Source organism: Mustela nigripes, chromosome 11 (assembly GCF_022355385.1).
Source record: "Mustela nigripes isolate SB6536 chromosome 11, MUSNIG.SB6536, whole genome shotgun sequence".
Taxonomy (NCBI): domain Eukaryota; kingdom Metazoa; phylum Chordata; class Mammalia; order Carnivora; family Mustelidae; genus Mustela; species Mustela nigripes.
The window spans coordinates 36,957,643-36,978,115 of NC_081567.1; the positions used below are offsets into that span (position 1 = coordinate 36,957,643).

Here is a 20,473-nt window from a genome sequence, read left to right on the forward strand (position 1 = left end):
TCCTCCTCTCTCTCTGCCTGCCTCTCTGCCTACTTGTGATCTCTCTCTGTCAAATAAATAAATAAAAATTTAAAAAGTATATAACCTTTAAAAAAAATTTTTTTTATTCATTTATTTGACAGACACACCACAAGTAGGCAGAGAGGCAGGCAGAGAGAGAAAGAGAGGAAGCAGGCTCCCCGCCGAGCAGAGAGCCAGATGCAGGCAGGGCTCGATCCCAGGACCCTGAGATCATGACCTGAGCCGAAGACAGAGGCTTAACCCACTGAGCCATGAGGCATCCCCCCCTTTTTTTTAAGATTATTTATTGGGGCATCCAGGGTCTCAGTCAGTTAAGCAGCTCCCTTGGCTCAGGTCTTGATCCTGGAGTTGGGAGATCAAGCCCGGCATCAGGCTCCCCACTCAGTGGGGAGTCTGCTTCTCCCTCTGCCCCTTCCCCTAGCTCCTTCTCTCTCACTCACTGTTCCTCTCGCAAATAAATAGTCTTTTTTATAAAGACTTTTATGACAGAGAGAGAAACCACAAGCAGGAGGAGCAGCAGGCTGAGGGAGAAATAAGCTCTCCGCTAAACAGGGTGCCCGACACGGGGCTTGATCCCAGGACCCCAGGATCCTGACCTGAGCCGAGGGCAGATGCTTAACGACTGAGCCACCCACTGCCCCCCACGACTTCTATTTCTCACTGATGCCAAACACTCCTTTCTCCCAGAAACCACTTTTTTTTTTTTTTTTTTTAGCAGAGCCATATTTCTTTTGGTGGTTTTATACAACTTGGATTCATTTTTGTATTTTTTAAGATGTGGCCCTTATTGTTCGCATGCATTAATATGAAACACAAAAATGCTTTCTAATGACTTGTTTTCTATCCTGTTTATGTGATGGGAACCCACTTTCAGTTCAATAAAATTAGTTCTTGGCAAAACCTTATGAGTGTGCGTGTGTGTGCACGTGTGTGTGTGTAAGCCTGTGTGCATGCATGCGCAGGTGTGTGTACACACAAACACTGGCATGCTCTTCTCGAGCAGTCTCTGTTTTTTCATCTGATTTTCAAGAGATTGATCTGTGACCAGTTAAGACCTCTTAGGATAAGGGAAAGGAGAAGACACGAATGAGAAGGGGAGTTGTTCTGAGAACGGGACGGATCTAGGGGTGCTTTCAAGTTCTGGAAAAGGAAAAGGCTCCAGAGGACGGGAGAGGTAGAAAACTCTGGAAAGGTAGAAAGGCCAGGGCACAAAGCTCCTCAGACAGTGCCTGTCCTCTGAGGTGTCCGCACCACGGGCTAGGAGGGCTGCAAGCCCCGCTGCTCGTGTTCGCCCCGCTCTGACCGCCAATCCCCTCTGCACCTGGGTCTGCCTGTGGGGCCACGCTGGGGAGCCGCTCCCGCTGCCTCAGGGCCTCCAGGCCCGCCAGGTCGGGCGGGTGGCAGTGGCTGCGCATCACAGTCACCAGCTGACCCTGCGTGATGGCCCGGCTGCGGCAGCCCAGCCGGGCCTGGTCCCGGCACATCCAGTAGACCTTCTCCCCCGCCGCCTTCTCCTTCCTGTAGAGGAAGGACTCGTACACCAGGAACCTGCCCCCGAGGGACGTCCTCAGGAACTCCAGAGGCTGGAGGGGTCCTGGAAGGAATGTGGCAACGTGAACGGGGCAGCTCGGAAGCAGGCTGCAGAGCCTGGGCGGCACGGACCGAAGCCGCTTCCTCTGAGCCTGCGGCGCCCCCACAGAGGCGCTCTGCTCTCTGCCAGCAGACCAGCCCCGCTCTGGGGCCCGAGGGCTGCGGCTCCAGCGGCCAGCCCAGGGCCTGCGGTCCTGACACCCTGGAGGACAGACTGGCTGTTTCCTTTTGAGGGCTGTGGGGCTGCCCGGGAGGCTGGCCCTGTGTCCCTGCACGCCCCTCCTGACCCTCCTGGGACCCCACACCTGCTGGCAAGCACCCCGCTCAAAGGTTGGGCTACACCACTCAGCGGGGCCCATGGCTGGCTGGGACCACGCACCAGGAGCCACCTGGCTCCATGTCCCCTCTCTCCTTGACCAGCTGGCGACTGATCAACTCTCTCTTGAGGCTTTTAAGACCCTGAATTGAAAGGTCCTGCAATGCTGGAGTCTGGGGGGCTCGAGAGAACTGGGTGGGGGAGTGAGAAAAATAGATGGACCTGAGAGGGAAGACAGAATGTCCCTGAGGTCCAGGCTTATTGCCCCATTAGTGGGTGCTGGGCACTTCCTGTCCTGTAGCAGATCATGTCCCCTGTCCCCTCCCTCTAGCTGAGTGGGTTTCTCTCTGCTGCCAGCCAGTCCCACACCAGCGCCAGCCTCAAAGATGGAGCCCATAAGCACCCCTGCCTTTAGGGACCTTTAGGTCTGTTTGCATACCACCACACGTGGGTGGCTAGACCCCACCAGGCCCAGGGCCAAGGACAGAAGGTCCCAGCAGGGAGACCGGGGCCCAGCACCTGCCGTGCTCTGCACCAGCTCACCCGCACCTGAGCCTTCCCTCTGCGCCGGGCTGGGGATCTGCTCCCGCTGCCTCAGGGCCTCCAGGCCCCCCAGGTCGGGTGGGTGACAGTGTCTGCGCATCACCATCACCCGCTGGCCCTGCGTGATGGCCCGACTGCGACAGCCCATGCGGGCCTGGTCCCGGCACGTCCAGTAGACCTTCTCGCCCACCGCCTTCTCCCGCCGGTACAGGAAGGACTCGTACACCAGGAAGCTGCCGCCCAGAGGGGTCCTCAGGAACTCAGGGCCTCCTGGGGAGAACAGGACAGGTGCGGGGGGAGAACTGGGAGCCAGGTCTTGGAGTTCAGCAGGGAGGTGATGGGGGCCCCTGTTCTCAAAGCAAGAGCAGCATAGCTCCTGGACAGAGCAGCTCAGGGAGGGCCCTGCCCAGACAGAGCAGGGCTAAGGTGAGGAGGGGAGGCTAGGGAGGGGAGGGGAGAGCAACCGGAGAGGGCTGTACCCACTTCCAGAGTGTTCCCCTAAGAACGGGATGCTGCTTGGTGGAGCTCGCGGGAGGGCTGAGGGAAAGGTGGCCTTCTGGGTCTCCTGCTTGTCACCAAGGCCCATGGCCACAATCTGTCCTACCTGGGCTCCCCCGCTGAGCCATACCGGGGCGTTTCTCCCGCTGCCTCAGGGCTTCCAGGCCCCCCAGGTCGGGCGGGTGGCAGTGGCCACGCATCACGGTCACCCTCCGGCCCTGGGTGATGGCCCGGCTGCGGCAGCCCATGCGGGCCTGGTCCCGGCACGTCCAGTAGACCTTCTGCCCTGCCGCCTTCTCTCGCCGGTACAGGAAGGACTCGTACACCAGGAAGCTGCCACCCAGAGGGGTCCTCAGGAACTCAGGGCCTCCTGGGGAGAAACGGGACAGGTGCGGTGGCGGGGAGGAAGTGGCGATTCAGGGTTTTGGGTCCCCTCCTACCTCCCTGGACCTGAGGAAGCAAGACCCTCGGGGGCTCTGGGCCAGGAATGCAAAGGGCTCACCTGGGTCCTCATCCTGGTCCTCAGCAGGGGATCCCTGCGGATCCTGGGGCGGGGCTGGAAGGACTTTTGTGCGCTTCCTGGGCCGGGCTTTGGCGACAGTCAGGGTCCCAGGCCCCCTGCGGGGGAGCAGGCTGTCCACGCCTCGGAGCAGCTTGTCCGCTTGGCCCCCAGGTCCCCCAGGCCGGGTCTGCAGCGTCTCAATGGCCTTCTCCTGCTGTCGCCGGGCCTCCAGGCCCTCCATGTCGGGCGGGTGGCAGTGGCCCCGCATGACGGTCACCCGCTGGCCCTGGGTGATGGCCCGGCTGCGGCAGCTGTGAAGCGCATGGTCCCGGCATGTCCAGTAGACCTTGTCTCCCACGGCCTTCTCCCGCTTGTAGAGGAAGGACTGGTGCACCAGGAAGCTGCCACCATAGCATGTCCTCAGGAACTCCAGGGGCCGGGCTTCTCCTGGGGGAGGAAGCTGGCGCAGTCACGGCAGGTGGAGGAGAGGAGTCTGGGGCAGTGTGGGGGGCCAAGCGTTTTTTCCCTTGATGTGGACGCCGACTGGGGCTTCCCCTGAGCTGGGCGTGCATGGGCCCCTTGGGCATTCTCCCGACCCCCCAATGCCCCGAGGGAGCCAGGGAGAAGGTGTAGGTCCTCTCCAGGAGGTTAGCGGGGAGGTCCCAGCTCAGGTGGTTACACCTCATGGTGTAACACTCCTGTCCATACTCTTTTTAAGGTTTGTTTTTGAAACTTTTCCCTAATTTTTTAAAGATTTTATTTATTTGGGGCGCCTGGATGGCTCAGTGGGTTAAGCCTCTGCCTTGGGCTCAGGTCATGATCTCAGGATCCTGGGATTGAGCCCCGCATCGGGCTCTCTGCTCAGTGGGGAGTCTGCTTTCCCCTCTCTCTCTGTCTGCCTCTCTGCTACTTGTGATCTCTGTCTCTTTGTCAAATAAATAAATAAAATCTTTAAAGAAAAATAGACAATAAAAAACACATATTCTCCACCTCCCCCCCCACACCGCCCCTTCCCCCGCTCCAGCACCCAGCACAGCAGCAGCCCTAAGTCCTTAAACCCTCACATCTGGATCAGGAGGGAGCCAACCCTTGGGACAAGTCCACCTCCCCTTTGCTGGTAATAAAAGCCACCAAGACCTCAGCTACCGCGCACTGGGTGCCACCACATGTGGGACTGGCACCGAGCGCTTCCAGCCCATCAAGCATCTCATCCCCCCCCCCTCCACTGGAGTGATGCCCCAACCCGGACAGTTCCCAAAACCCCAGAGCTTCAGCACCTGTGCTGAACCTTGGTGGGGTGGGGCTGTGACCTGAACCTGGTCCAGAGCTCTCCCCTAGGCTGACCTCCCCTAATGTCCTGGGCCACTAAGCCCACCTCGCTCTGTTCAAACTCACGTTTCTGGGCCTCGCACCAGACCCTGCTGCATCACAAAGTTCCAGAAGGACTTGGGCCCCGTGGTTCTGGAGCACTAGTTCTGTCCCCCGGGTTTGATGATTTCTGGGCCATGCTGACTTAGAGCGCATTACAAACCATGGGGACCCCACGTTTCCATCTGAGCACAGGTAAGGACCCCCGGGTTCCTGCCTGCCCCAGAGTGGAAGCTGGGCACGGGGCACTCACCGATCCCCAGAGTCGGGCGTTTCTTGGGGGGCAAGCTCAGCAGCGACATGGCTCGCAGCCCCTCCTCTACTGCAGCCGGCTTGCTCAGCACCAACCCAGGGGTGCGCTCTGGCTCCTGAGGGCACATCCAGGGGCCCACCCCTTTCAGCGGCTCCTCTGGTTGGCCCCCAGGGCCATCTAGACCCCCCAAGCCTTCAGGCAGGGCTGGGCCGGGCAGCTTCTGTCTTCGGCGCCGCGCCTCCAGGCCCTCCTCATCGGGCGGGTGGCAGTGGCCCCGCATCACCGTGGCCCTCAGGCCTCGGGTGATGGCCCGGCCCCGGCAGCCCAGCTCCCAGTGTTCACGGCATTTCCAGTACACCTTGTCCCCCACTGCCTTCTCCTGCTTGTACAGGAAGCACTCGAGCACCAGAAGGCGGCCCCCGAAAGGGGTCCTCAGGAACTCCAGGGGCTTGGGGGCTGTGGAGGAAAAGAGAGGGCTGGGTTGGCTGGAACGGAGCAAGCGTTGAGGCCAAGGGCATGGACGGGAGCACGGGGGGATGTGCAGGGACGAAGCCCTGAGATCATCACACCAGCCAGCCAGAGTCCTGGTTAGAGAAAAGGATGCTTGGCTCCAAGCAGAGATGGGACCCCAAGGCCACCCCTTAGAAGGGGGTCCACAGGGCCTATGTCTGAGCAAGCAGGCCCACAGAGGGAGCTGGGCCAGGAGCAGGAGGCCTGGAACTCACCTGTGTCTGACTTGTTGTGCTTCTGCTCAAAGGCCTGGGGGGTTGGCCGGACTGCCCCCACTTGCTCCTCCACTGACAGGATCTGGGGGGTCCTGGCCAGTGCGTCAGGACTGGACATCTCCAAGGACAGGACACAGTGCCCTCCTTCGGGCTGGGAGTCCACCCCATCCACGCTCTCGGTGGAGGCCGTCAGCAGGACCAGTTCGGAGAATTCTTGGGGCTTCGTGGGCGCTACAGGGACAACATTGGTGCCTGGCTCAGGGGACTCCGGGGATGGCTCCTGGCCAGCCTTCACACTCTCGCCCTCCTGCTCGCTGGGCTCCGGCAGGGGCATTCTGGGATGATGGCCCGTCCCTGCGGCCACGCTCAGGACCCAGCAGGTGGAGTTCTCGTCCTCCTCCTCCTCCTCCCTGCTCAGGAACCTGGCAGTCCAGGGGGTCCGTCCTAAGGAAGGAGGCAAAATCCATCCATGGAGGCCCCCTTGGGCCTGGGGCTCAGGAAGATGGACGTGGGCCGGAGGTGGAGCCAGAGGGGGCTGAAAGGCTGGGGAGAGTCCTGCGTGGAGCTGGGGCACCCCGGGTAGGTGCTTCTGCTCCTCTGTGCCCTCTCAGGCAACTGCGGTCTGGTGACGTCCCCTCCCCAAATGCCACACTCCTGTCTGTAAAATGTACCACAGGCCGGGCTCTCCAGGGGCTTTTGGGGAGACTGAGGCACTGAGGACCATGAGCTTCTACAAATAGAGGCCCTTAGGTGCTGAGCACGGTGGGACGTGTCTTCACGGGGTTTCCCATTTAATTTGGCCCCATGTTATAATAGTTTATCATTCTTATTGATCCAGTGTACAGATGAGGACACTGAGGCACGCTAGGACAGCCAACATGGCCACGAAGTGCAGAGCCGGGAGTCGGGTCGAGGGGATTCCAGAGCCTGACCTCTCACCAGACCTGGTTTACCTCATCTGGGATGATGGTAACTGGCCTTCCTGAGCACCAAGCCTCAGAGACCAGCACGCAGGTCACGGGCTCAGGTCCCAGACCCTCCCTGGATACCTGGTGTCCCACCTCCTGACACTGTGTCACAGGGAGACGAGCCGGGCACCCACGGGCGCTCTGCAGACCACAAAGGAGACGTCTGGCTCTGAGAGGCGGGACTTCTTGGACTCACAACCTGATCTGTCCCCCAGCCTGGGCCGGAGGCCCCGGACCACACAGTACTCAGGAGATGCCAGGGGACACCTGGAGGGCAGTGACCTTGTGTCTGAGCCGGGGCTGGTGCTGCCTCAGCTGGGAGGGGACAGGGCGGTAGAGGTGTGCAGAGAATCCACAGTCACTCCAGGACCCCTGGCTTCTGGGCTGGAGAAGCACAAAGGATGTGTTACAGGGGTGGAGTTAGCCCTGGGTACCAGTGTAGGTTGAACTTCCTTGCTTTCTTGAGGGACTAGTTGGTGGGTGAATGGCTTGGTCTCCCCTGACTCTCATTAAGAAGGAGCAGGACTGCAGCCTCCCTGCACATTTCAGCTCCCCATTTGTGAGCTGTCACCCTCGTTTCCAGTGTTGCCATTCCTGCTCTGGAGTACCTGGTTTGGGGCCCAGATTCAGCTCCCCAAGGCCTGGTCAGCCTAAGGGCAGGGCCCCAGTGCCCTACTAGGACAGAGCCAAGGCTGAAGGCTCAGAGGGGTGCCTCATCTCCGCCCCATCTCACCATACACGACTGCCCATCCCAGGGCAGCAGAGAAGCCCATCACAGGGGTTTGGGGTGGGAGGTGGTGGAGAGACTCCAGGAAATCTTCCCGGTCCCAGGCCACCTGATCGAGAATCCTGGCTGTGCTGCCCTCCCGCATCATGCCCTGGACTTTCCAACGCTCGCTCCTCCCGTGCCACCCTTCTTTGCCCTGCCCATCCCGCCCCACACCCTGACGTGGCTGTGCCGGGACGCGTGGACCCCTGGAGACTGGCCCCAGCAGGACCTAGTGTGCGCGCAAAGATGCTCTGGGCAGCAAAGGGTGACAGCGGGAAGCCCCGCCCCTGGACCGCCATGCCCCCTCGCGAATTGGCCTGAGGCAGGACCGTCAGTCAGCAGCCTGATTGGGCTGGGGGGCTCTGGCTCCCCTCGCGCTGTGGTCCCTGTGCTCTGGGTCCCATGCCCCAGACGGCTGGTGCTCTTCCACGTCCCAGCGGCCTCCAGCCTGCAGGACCAAGGGTGCAGGGGGCCGGCCCTCCCTTCTGCAGAGGCCTCGGACAACTCCAGCCAGGCGAAGCACTGTGGTCGCCGTCCACACAGCACACACACTCCTACAGGCCCAGCCCTGGGTCCCTGCCACATGCGGGGCAAAAGGGGACGCTGTGGGGACCCCGACACACCACTGGTCTCAGACCATCAAATGCCGAAGGCTGGCCTCCTCCAAACTAGAGGGCACTGGCATGACTAAGAGCCCCCACATTCCACAGGAACAGGACCCAGAGTCATGGGTACCCCAGAGTCAGAAGACGGTGAGATCTCCTCAAATACAAGTTCTGCATAAAACGCTTCTAACACGTACACCCCTCAAAGGATACGGAAGAGATTTCAGCACAACCAAAGGCGAACTCTGGCCACCCCCATCTCACCCCCCCGCACACCCTCATCATCTGCTGAAAAGCAGGGGTCTGGCAATGACCTTGAATTTGGATTGGTTTGATGGTTACCATCCTCACCCACTAAGGGGTCTCGGAATGTAGATCGTCTAATGACCACATCAAGTACGCAGGCCCCCCTCGCAATGTGGTCTTGAATCTGGACAGGCTCCAGCCCAGACGGGTCGCTCGCTCTGAGACTTGCTGAGTGTGGCGGAAGCAAGCTGCGGGCTTGGAAGTCCTCACCCTTAGGAGACGCCACATTAGGAAGCCGTGTGAGCGGCCACGTGCTGGCAGGAAGCACTGCCAGGCATCGCGGAAAAGCATCCTGCACTGTGCAGCCCAGCAGACCCCCTGCCTGTGCGATCCTGCACGGCGGCCATGGGAACAGCCCACCCACCTCATGGGATACCCATCAAAAATAAACTTATCTTAAGCCAGTGAGATCGGGGTCATTTGTTACTCAGCAGTAACTGGTACTCTTGGAAGGTAACTGAGCCTGGTGGGTTTTGGCTTTTTGATGGATGGAACAGAAAAGGTTGTGAGATGCACAGTACCAAAGTGCATTTGAACTTCAGGGGCCATGATACAGAAACGTTAAATCCCTCAGCTGATCACACTTAAATGGGCTGGTAATCCACCAAGAAGAACAAAAAAATTAAGGATGAAGGATGGCAATGAGAATTAAGACCCCGGTAATGGGGGCACCCGTGGGCTGTCAGTGAAATGTCTGCCGTCGGCTCAGGTCATGATCCCGGGGTTCTGGGATCGAGCCCCACATCGGGCTCCCTGCTCAGCAGAGAGCCTGCTTCTCCCTCTGCCTGCTGCTACCCCTGCTTGTGTTCTCTCTCTCATCTTTCTTTTTTTTTTTAATTTATTTTCAGAAAAACAGTATTCATTGTTTTTTCACCACACCCAGTGCTCCATGCAATCCGTGCCCTCTATAATACCCCACCTGGTACCCCAACCTCCCACTCCCCCCTAATCTTAACAACAACAACAAAAATAGCAAAAAGTCTGCAATGTAATAAGCCAGTCACAAAAAAAACTAATGCATGTGATTCCACTTCTGTAAAGTCCCTACACTAGTCAAATTCATGGCTGCAGAATCGGGGGGCCACTGCAGTGGGGAGGGGACAGGGAGCTGTTGTTCAGTGGGTGTGGTTTCAGTTTGGGATGATGATGACGACGTTCTGGCAGCGGAGGGTGACGATGGTGGCATACCAGCGTGAGGGCCAGAATGATTCAAGCTGTAAATTTTTGTGATATATGTTTTACCACATGCACACAAATCTGTAACAAACTACATGGAGTAATGTTCCATTTACCTAACATCACTGGGGAATGAGGTTGTACATAAAAGGCAGATTTCAAACAAGCTGAAGTTCTCTCTCCAGGATGAGGACTTATTTTTTTTTTTTAAAGATTTTATTTATTTATTTGACAGAGAGAAATCACAAGTAGGCAGAGAGCCAGGCAGAGAGAGAGAGAGAGGAGGAAGCAGGCTCCCTGCCGAGCAGAGAGCCCGATGCGGGACTCGATCCCAGGACCCTGAGATCATGACCTGAGCCGAAGGCAGCGGCTTAACCCACTGAGCCACCCAGGCGCCCCCAGGATGAGGACTTTAACCATTTTATCTGCTTCACTGTTTACCCTCTGAGGATGGATCTCTCCATAAGCTCTTACCACTCTTCACTATCTGGATGAAGGGGGCATACATATTTTCTCCTGATCTGGAAATAAACTGTCTCCCCCCAGTTCCCTTGGTACAGCTCTCCTCCCCTCTGGGCCCCTTCTCCACCCTTCATGTCCTGATCTCTCTGGTCACCAACACTCTCTGCCTCCACGTTCTCTGCACCGGGACTACCAAGGTTCTTCGGTCTCCTGTGTCTGAGAATAAGACCTAACCAAAGCCCCTCCTTCCCTCAACAGTCCAACTTTGGAAGGCCGGCTCACACTCCTGCCTTCTCGGCCCGGCTGTCTGCAGGCTGTCCGCCAGCTCTGCGGACACCAACCGCTCTCTTGTTCAGCCCCCGGTGCAGGGTTGGCACCAGCTGTGTCGATCCGTACACCGTGATCTCCCTCGGAACCACCTGCGCAGGCCTATGTGTGGTCCATCCATACGACGGAATGATATTCGGACATAACCAGGAATCAAGTTCTGGCACGTGCCAGATGAACGCTGAGAACATCATGCTTAGTCAAAGAAGCTGGGCACGGGGCGCCTGGGGGGGCTCAGCTGGTAAAGCATCTGCCTTCAGCTCAGGTCATGAGCTCCAGGTCCCGGGAACGAGTGAGGAGTCTGCTTCTTCCTCTCCCTCTCTGCCTCTCCCCCCAGCTTGTGCTCGCTCGCTCTCTCTCTCACACACACAAATAAATAAATAAAATCTTAAAAAAAAAAGGCAGCAGCATCCAGACTCAAAAGATGGCATATAGGGGCGCCTGGGTGGCTCAGTGGGTTAAAGCCGCTGCCTTCGGCTCAGGTCATGATCTCAGGGTCCTGGGATCGAGTCCCGCATCGGGCTCTCTGCTCAGCAGGGGGCCTGCTTCCCTTCCTCTCTCTGTGATCTCTTCCCTTCCTCTCACCTACTGTGATCTCTCTCTGTCAAATAAATAAATAAAATCTTTAAAAAAAAAAAAAAAAAAGATGGCATATACATGACTCCGTTCATATGACATGTTGAGAACAGGCAAATCCACTGAGATGGAATGCAGATGAGCGACTGCACAGGACTGGTGGCGGGGGGAGATCTGGAAGTGATGCTAAGAGGTGTGGGGCTTTTGGGGTAATGAAACTGATTGTGAATCAGTGAAACTGATTGTGGTGATGGTTGTTGGACTCCGTGGACATATGGAATACAGTGAGCTATACACTCTTGACAGGGGAGTTGTATGCGTGTAAATCAGATCTCAATAAAACTGCTTAGAAAATATCCTTATAGGGATTCAAGGTCCCCAGGGTCACTAGGATGAAAAACAGTTTTCTTTTTCTTTCCTTTTTTTTTAAAGATTTTTAAAAAGTCATTTCTATACCCAACATGGGGCTCAAACTCACAACCCTGAGATCAAGAGTCACACGCTCCACTGATGAGGCCATCAGACGCCCCGAAAACCGGTCTTGTACACCCTAAGCAGGCCTTTCCCTACTGGGTTTGGTTTCCTCATCAAAAAAGAGGGATTGAACATTAGGAGATTGTGGAGGTTGCGAAGATTATATTGTAAAAACGATAGAAAAATTTGTTTAAACTGAATTCCTAGTCAACGCCCCATAATCCTGCCCCTCAGACACACTGCTCTGTCCCTTTTTTGGGTCAGAGCTCTGGACGGACGTTTTGTTTTCCGTGACACACACGTCGCATCAACATGTCCTTTGCAATTTCGCCCCACTTTACGGTGGAGGCCCCCACCTAGACCAGATGGAGCCCCAGCCCAGGATCAAATCATTACGTAAGGCAGGCCTAGAACCGGCCCGGCGCGCTCCGAGAAGCCCGCCAGCAATGCTCTCGGTGGCCGCAGGGTGGCGGTGCTGCTTCTTACGGCCCGCGCACTGCGTCCTCGGCGAGGACGAGCGGCCTCACAGGACCGTTTCCAAAACAAGAACGTGGGAGTTCTTCCATGAAGCAAAAATAACCAAAGATTTCCCAAAATGTTTGTATTTACAAAACTTAACATTTAGGAAGCAGATGCAGTGAACAAAGTCTGCAAATACCATCTTTTCTAAGCTAAGGTTTTCCCAAAAACAAACCCAAGTACAGCTTGGACCCCATGGGGCCTCTCCCTCTGCTTCTGGAGGCTCTGCTCAGAGTTGTGGGTTACAGACTGATTTTATGTATTCATGGCCTCAAAAACAAAACAAAACAAAACAAAAAAATGGGGTGCCTGGGTGGCTCAGGTCATGATCCTGGGGTCCTGGGATTGAGCCCCGCATTGGGCTCCCTGCTCAGCTAGAGGCCTGCTTCTCCCTCTCCCCTTCCCCCTGCTTCTGTTCCCTCTCTCGCTGTGTCTTTCTCTGTTAACTAAATAAATAAAATCTTTATTTTTATGTTTTTTAAAGATTTTATTTATTTATTTGACAGAGAGAGATCACAAGCAGGCAGAGAGGCAGGCAGAGAGAGAGGGGGAAGCAGGCTCCCTGCTGAGCAGAGAGCCCGACGTGGGGCTTGATCCCAGGACCCCAGGACCCCAGGACCCCAGGACCAGGACCACGACCCAAGCTGAAGGCAGAGGCTTAACCCACTGAGCCACCCAGGCGTCCCAATAAATAAAATCTTTAAAACAAAAATAAAGCCCCAAAGCCTTAAATACCTAGGAAGAAATATCTCAAAATGTTAAAAGTAGGAAGAGCAGTCATTTACTTTCTCCTTCCATTTCTTTTTCTTGAAATTGTGGACAGTGTGCATGAACTCGGCACCCCGGGAAACGGGAGACAAGCTCCATCTCCTCACTCCATCATTTGTCCGTTAGCTCCGTAACTCCCCTGTGACAAGTCACACGAGAAATGAAAGGGTAATACAGATGACGGAACAGAGAAATGAGCAACACTTGAGGACATTAAAAATCCTTATTGTGGGACCCGCAGAGCCTCAAAGACATTCCCTCCGAGATATATATTAACTACAAAGGGAAAGACAGTAACGACGGAGGGGACATCCTGCGAACACCCCGGGGCATCGAGGCCGACTTCGTCAGTCATAAGACACGTCAACACCATGACGTCCTTGATGAGATGCACCAAGGACACCCCACGGTCTCTGGGATACTCCTGCCCCAAGTGCACACCTCCACTTCAATCAGACAAGGCACATCGAGGGACAGCCCGCAAAACAAGTGACCAGAACACTTGAAAAACGCTGAGGTCATCAAGGACAAGGGCAGGGTGAGGACCTGTCACTGACTGGAGAGGGCTGAGGGGACCGAGCAGCTAAATGCCATATGGGATGGCGGGACGGAAAAAGGATGTTGGGGACAAGCTGGAGAAATTAGAGTCAGGTCAACAGTGTAGGCAAAGAGAACTGTACCATGTTGATATCCTGATTCACTCTCCACGCAGCATCGGGTAAGAGGTTGACAATTGGGGGGACCAGATGATGGGTATGTGGGAATTCTTCATACTACCTTTGCAATGCTTTTAAAGTCTAAAATTAGGGACACCTGGGTGGCTAAGTGGGTTAAGCCTTGCCTTCAGCTCTGGTCATGATCTCAGGGGCCTGAGATCGAGCCCCGCATCAGACTCTCTGCTCAGCGGGGAGCCTGCTTCCCTTCCTCTCTCTCTGCCTGCCTCTCTGCCTACTTGTGATCTCTCTCACTCCATCAAATAAATAAATAAAATCTTTTTTTTTTTTAAAGTCTAAAATTAACTCAAAAGACTTTGAAAACCCAAGTGTCAAACTTACAGACGAAGTGGGAGTTGACGGAGAAAGTAAGTGACAGAGACCTCCTGAGTGTAGGGTGAGAGAGAGAGAGAGAGGGAGACACCCTCTGGTCCAGAGCCTTGCCGTCCATCCTGGGACCTGGGACCTAAGCCAGGAACAAAGCTCCTCTGGCACCAGCCCACACCTCCAGTCCGGTGACCCAGCAATCTTCTTACCAAGCGTCACCACCAGCCCCGCTCAGTGTCTGGGGCCATAAATGAGCGGCCCAGGCACACATGGCTAGCGAGAGCCAAGACTCCAGCCCAGGCCTAGCTGGTGTGGAGCTAACGGGGTGCCTCCCTGTGCCCTGGGCGGCTACAGTAAGACCTAAGAAGCACCTCTTGCTTCTCCCTCTTGCAGAGGAAGCTGATGCTCAGAGCTGCCTTCAGAGTACGTCGTCAGCTGCACCGATGCGGCCCTACAAACCAGCTATTTCGTGGTTCATCCCAGTGACTTCCGGCTGATCTGGCCCATGGGAGGCACAGTGGGACACGGGAGGCTGGGGCGAGGAGGGTGTTCCAGAAGACACCTGCCTGCCCTGGAGCTCAGCCTGGCTGTGCCAGCAATGTGGGGCCCCTGCCACACTCGGGCTCGCTTGCCATTTCCTGTTTGGCCTCCCAGCTCCTCCACCACCGGGGACCACAAGGAAACCCCCAGTGGAAATCTTACAGCGCGGGCGCCTGAGTAGCTCAGTGGTTAGGCGCCTACCTTCAGCTCGGGCAGGTCATGATTCCAGGTCGAGATCAAGCCCCCGCTCAGCGGGAAGCCTGCTTCTCCCTCTCCCACTGCCCCTGCTTGTGCTCCTTCTCTCGCTATCTCTCTCTTTCTGTCAAATGAATAAATAAAATCTTTAGAGAAATTTAAAAAAAAAAAGAAATCTTACAGTAGTTTCTGTTTTCCCAGCTGGACAGGACAGTGATGACAGTATTTTCTATTTACCAGACACAAGGACGTGGCTGCCACTAGCCGGGAAGGACTCTGCACTCACTACCCCAGTTTATCTTCAGTTTATCTTCCAAATCAGCCCCTCAGTCAGAGTCCACTGTTCTGTTGTGTCCCAGCGGAGGAATCAAGGCTGAATCCTCGCTTCCTGTGACCCAGAGCGGGCTGATAAAGACAGTCCTCATTCAAGACGCCTGTGTCCGCCTTCGGGGCCTCAACTCGTAAAATCAGTAAAAATGGTTCTTTTCACACTAAGGATTCTGACCTAGGTATCAGTGCAGTGGGTTCAGACTGGTGTTGTCGGTCAAGGTGATTTGCTTCCCAGGCAATACCCGATAATGTCCAGAGACATTTCTGGTTGTCACCACTGGGAGACAGGGCGTGCTACCAGCATCTACCAGGCCGGGTCAAGGATGCTGCCCGACATCCTACAGTGCCCAGGGTGGCTTCTCCAACACCCCCTAAAGAAGCATCTGGTCCAACATGCCAACCAAGCCAAGGCTGAGAAAGCCTACTTGAGATCAGTGTTTAAAAAATGAAATAAAATTTAAAAAATGAAACAAGAGAAAGTGAATCCATACAATGAGCTAAGTATAGTTTTCATGCAAGTTTTATTATAATTACTTGTATGTGTAACTCTGGCCTTTTTAAGAATTCCCCAGGGCCCTTGATAAAAATACAAATGCTTGGATTTCCATCTGAAATTCGGACAGAGGATCTGGAGAGGGATTCAAGAATCTGGATTTTTAGCAAGCACCCTATGAGGCTCTGGGAGACCACGGACTGTGCTTTGAGAAACACTTGAGGAGAGGCCCTGGAGAAACGTATCAGTCACTAAGTGACGTGCCTAAGAAGGATTTAAAGGGTTTTCTTTTTGTGTGTGTGCCAGGCCCCACGGGAAGTATTTTATATATGTGATCTCACTTAATCTGTCTCACTGTACATGCTCCCTCATTAATGTGTTAAATAAAATCATAACACCTGTTTATTTTGGATCAGCAGGAGAGTTATGATTTCATCTTTTCTGAGATGATCCTGTAACATTTTTTTTAAAGATTTTATTTATTTATTTATTTATTTATTTATTTATTTATTTGACAGACAGAGATCACAAGTAGGCAGAGAGGCAGGCGGCGGGGGGGAGGGGGAGCAGGCTCCCCGCTGAGCAGAGAGCCCGATGTGGGGCTCCATCCCAGGACCCTGAGATCATGACCTGAACCGAAGGCGAGGCTTAACCCACTGAGCCACCCAGGTACCGCAATCCTATAACATTTTAATGTATTTCACATACCTTGAGCTATTCGGAGAACCTCAAGAACACAGACGGGAATTTGCTCAAACTCCTAAGCAATATAAGTGAAATGTGGAGGAGAGAGCTTAGCATGGCTTCCATACCTTGGGACAGCAAATACCAAACTTCTAAAAATCCCATCCTGGAAGGTTCCTTCCAGCAAAGCAAACTCCACAGGGCCTTTACAGTGAATTAATGTGCTCATACCTATGCAAGCAATCAGGCCAAATCGACTGAGACCAGCCTCATTCTCTGATCAGAAGTTTCTTTCACTGAGGTTATGAGACTGTAAAGGACCATTGCGCCTCAGCGGAAACTGGGCACTGTCTAGAACACAACCTTCCAGGTTATGGGCTTCCAGCCTGAGCTACTGGGACAGCTCTGCACAGCGTAGATAACCAAGATCAATGCAAAACTATTCTAGTCGATGGGCAATAAACTTTCTCTCCATGCAAATAAGTACGTGTAAACAATTCTTCCGCCTGAAGAAAAAGCCAGTTTTGCTTCCAGGTGCACATTTCAGTATCTGTCATCTTCTGGAATCTTCTCTGGATTCTCTTGCAAACTGGTTATTAGATCTTTCTGGTTCCTTGGTTAATGAGTTAAGTAAAAGCTTCCATACACGTTCCTTCCACATCTGTCTGAGACAGCTTTATTTCTTTTGTTTCGGTCTAAGGTTCTGCTTTTCTAATTGCCTGGATCACTGGCCCTGTCATCCCTGGTTCAAGTCCGCAATCTTTAAAATTCTGCCAATCTGCACTGCATGCGATATAAGTGGGTATGACTTTATGAAACTTTTCCTCTGCCACGCATATGTCTACTTATCATGGGTGGACTTCAAATGCATTTTTTTACTCTGGATGATCATTGCGTTGAGGTCAATACTTGGATCCTTGTGTTTGTTTTGTAGTATTTAATTTTCACTCACTCAAGATTTATTGAGTGACGAGTATTTTTTTTTTAAGATTTTATTTACTTGGAGCGCCTGGGTGGCTCAGTGGTTTGGGCTGCTGCCTCCGGCTCGGGTCATGATCTCAGGGTCCTGGGATCGAGCCCCGCATCGGGCTCCCTGCTCCGCAGGAAGCCTGCTTCCCTCTCTCTCTCTCTCTCTCTGCCTGCCTCTCTGCCTACTTGTGATCTCTGTCTTTCAAATAAATAAACAAAATCTTTAAAAAAAAAAAAAGAAAGAAAAGTAAAACATTAAAAAATTTAAAAACAAAGATTTTATTTACTTATTTGACAGACAGAGATCACAAGCAGGCAGAGAGGTAGGCAGAGAGAGGAAGGGAAACAGGCTCCCCATCAAGCAGAGAGCCCGATGTGGGGCTCGATCCCAGGACCCTGAGATCATGACCTGAGCCGAAGGCAGAAGCTTTAACCCACTGCGCCACTCAGGCGCCCCGAGTGACGAGTATTTTAAATTGGGCAGATGTACACGGAAGGTTCGAGAGCCTTGCGGTTTGCTTCATCCCTCTCTTCTCTTCTCCCCTCCCCCAGGACTGAGACACAGAGCAATTCTGAGCCCACACTCAACTGCCCACTGATACTGCTTTCCTGCGTGCGGTCCCAAAGGGCTCAGTGTCAACCTGACACACCTAAGAGACCCACGAGACTCCAGACTGCCGGGAGCCTCTCAGGCAAGAGCTCATCACTAAGGTCCTGAACGTCCCAGCCTCACTCGGCAGCTGACAGTGGATCAACAGAATTACCTTCAGGCACCGAGAGCGAGACCCGCCATCCCCATCCACCAGTATCCGGTCCTTACAGCTGAGGCTGACTTGCTCCGTACAACACCTGGGGCAAATTCCATCAATCCTCTGGACTGATTTTACCTGTGAAATAAGAAAAGTGGCGAATGAGATGCTGTATTTGAAAAGTTTCCATAAACTGTAAATCATCACGCAAGGAGTTCTTTGTTGGGCCCAGGGGTCTTGATGTTTGAAAAAGCTCCTGGGGGACTCCAGCTCTCCCCCTCCCACGTGTGCTATGGAGCTATGAGGGGTAGAGGTGTGCACTCACTGACTGGTGAACTTCCTATGAAATACGCATGCTCTCTGTGTGTGCGTACACACAGGTATTGCTCCTAGGAGGTGTTGAAGGTGGCAGCGACCGCCCCCCGCCCCCAGCGATTCGGAATCACGGCTCTAAAGCAGGGCTTCTCAACCTCAGCACCACTGGCATTTGGGGGGAGGGGGGCTGTCCTGTGCAATGAGGGATGTTTCGCAGCATTTCTGGCCTCTGCCTGCTGGATGCAGCCCACCCAGCCCAACAATACCATTGCCATATGTCCCCTGGGAACCCCACTCCTGAGTACCTGAGAGATGCACAGGGCACAGAAAGGAAGATTCTGGCTCCAGGTCCTTCCAGACCCAGGTCCTTCAGTCACCAGTCACCAGATCAGAATCTTAGCTTTTTTTTCTTTTTTTTTTTTTTTTTTAAACTAATCTCTATGCCTAATGTGGGGCTCAGACTCACAACCTGGAGATCAAGAGTCCCCTGTCTTACCCACCGAACCAGCCAGCACCCCAGAATCTTAGCTATTTTTTTTTTTTTTTACTTCTTCCTCACCAGGCCTCATGTGTCCTCAAATCTCATTCTCTGTACCTGGTCACACCACCTTCCCGTGGCCTTCCCACAGAACATCACTCCAGGGCTTTGGTCCTCCCCCATTCCTCTGTGGCCTTCCCATCCAGCATCCAGCCTGGCTAATTCTCCCTAGGCAGTGCCAGTTGGTTAATCTTCCTAAAGCTGAACTTAATTATTTCTCTCTCCAGTAAAAATCGTCTCCTTCTCCCTTATAAACACTCCACGCTCCAGCCCCAAGCTCACACCCTCTCTTCTCCCAGTCCGACTAGGAGCCTTTGGAAGAGGAACAAGATAAACCTGAAGGCATCAAACCAGAAAATTCAAATCCAGTCCTCAAAGTGATTTTTGGCCCTGAGATGCAGAAATGCCGAAGTATTAAAAATATACCTTTTGGGGGGGAAGTTGAAGGTTACCATGATTATCTGATTATTGGAACTCAGCATCCCCCCAGAGGCAAGAAGCAGAGGCTGAGAAAGACGGAGGTTTGTTAAAACAAGGGTTTCAAACTGTGGTCAGAACCACCAGGTCCCGAAATCAGTGTCACAGGTTAGCGATAGTCATTGGGAACGGAAAGGACAGAACACAACAGAATGAAATCAGAACAAAGGTAGAGGCGACGCGGCCGTACCCTGAGAGGACGTTTGAACTTCTCTCCCAGCAATCTATGTCCGCAGGCACAAGTTATGCATGGGGAGCATATTTCTCAAGTCCAAAAAGTTTGAAAGTCACAAGAGGCATCCGCGCAATCAGAAGTGGAAGGAGGGGTGTAACAGCAGCAAAAAGTGCAAGGTCACTGGGACCTACAGAACCGCGCAGGCGGGACGCGGCTGGGGTGGGGGCCAGCGCGGGTCAGCACGGTGCGGAGGACACCGCAGAGCGGGGGTACGGAAGGGGCGAACGGGGGGGCTCCCTTTCTGGGGGTGTCGGGGCTCAGTCCGGGATCTGCTGGGTTGGGGCGAAGGAGGAGCGAGGAGAAGGGAGACGAGTCTCGGGTGAAGGACAAGGAGGCGGCCTGAGCGCCGGGACCCGGAGCCGGGTGCCCACCCCCACTTCCAGCCTCAGCGGCCCTCGGGACCCCCGGGGAGGCCTGGCCGGGGGCGCGGCCACGCCATGGGACCCGGGACCCTCCCCGGCCCGCTGGGGCCCGTGCTCACCGGGCACCGGCCGGGCGGCGGCGGCAGCGGAACCCTCCCTCTCCGGAGACCGAGCCGCGGCGGGTCCTTTGGCCTCGGCCGCCGCAGCCACGGGCGTCGACCTCGCGGCCCAGGAGCCTCAGGCCACCACAACCCTAGCGCCCGCTCCCCGCCCCCACCTGCCCTGTCGGGAGCGAGCCCCGTGCCCGCGCGCCGCCGCGCTGGCCGGGAGCGCGCGCCACCCGGCTGGGGAGCCGACCCCTTGGAACGCCCAAGCAGTCTCCCAGCGAGCATGCGCAGCAGGGCCGCGGGGCCCCCATTCCTCGGTCAAACTCCGCTTCTCCGGCTCTTCTGTGAGCGGCGCCGAGCTGGCGGCTTGACCAATCGGCGCGGGGATATAGGGCCAGGGTTTGCGAAAAGGGCGGGGCAATCTCAGGATTGGGCAGTGGCGCCCGGGGGCGGAGCGTTGGCCGCAGAGGCGGGGGGCACTGGGGATTCTGGGCGGGGCTCTGAGACAGGTGAGTTGGGGGGCTTCTTTGAGACCACCCCCAGGCCTCCACGAGGATTTGAGGATTTTATTCCCTGCTCACTAAGCGGGAGCATTTGATTAAATATCGTATTAGACCTGTCAATTTCCTTCGCCAGCAGAAGTAAATTTCTTATACATCTTGTTGAAACCTTC

At 54.9% G+C, this 20,473-nt stretch overlaps 1 protein-coding gene across 10 annotated transcripts in view; it reads right to left on the minus strand.

The window, feature by feature from the left end:
• The window catches only part of FLYWCH1 (FLYWCH-type zinc finger 1), a 24,631-nt gene extending 4,513 nt beyond the window's left edge, over window positions 1–20,118 (minus strand). For 3 of the 10 annotated variants that reach the window (XM_059415579.1, XM_059415577.1, XM_059415576.1), the window contains exons 1-8: window positions 19,813–20,115; window positions 17,782–17,904; window positions 5,817–6,260; window positions 5,092–5,547; window positions 3,471–3,917; window positions 3,075–3,338; window positions 2,471–2,740; window positions 1,343–1,615 (exon numbers count right to left, since the gene is read on the minus strand). In XM_059415579.1, the coding sequence (XP_059271562.1) occupies window positions 1,343–1,615; window positions 2,471–2,740; window positions 3,075–3,338; window positions 3,471–3,917; window positions 5,092–5,547; window positions 5,817–6,150 (2,044 nt within the window). In that variant the 5' untranslated portion in view covers window positions 6,151–6,260; window positions 17,782–17,904; window positions 19,813–20,115. The other 7 variants (XM_059415574.1, XM_059415572.1, XM_059415575.1 and 4 more) reach the window with 6 other exon arrangements.
• Between the last annotated feature and the right edge of the window lie 355 nt (window positions 20,119–20,473).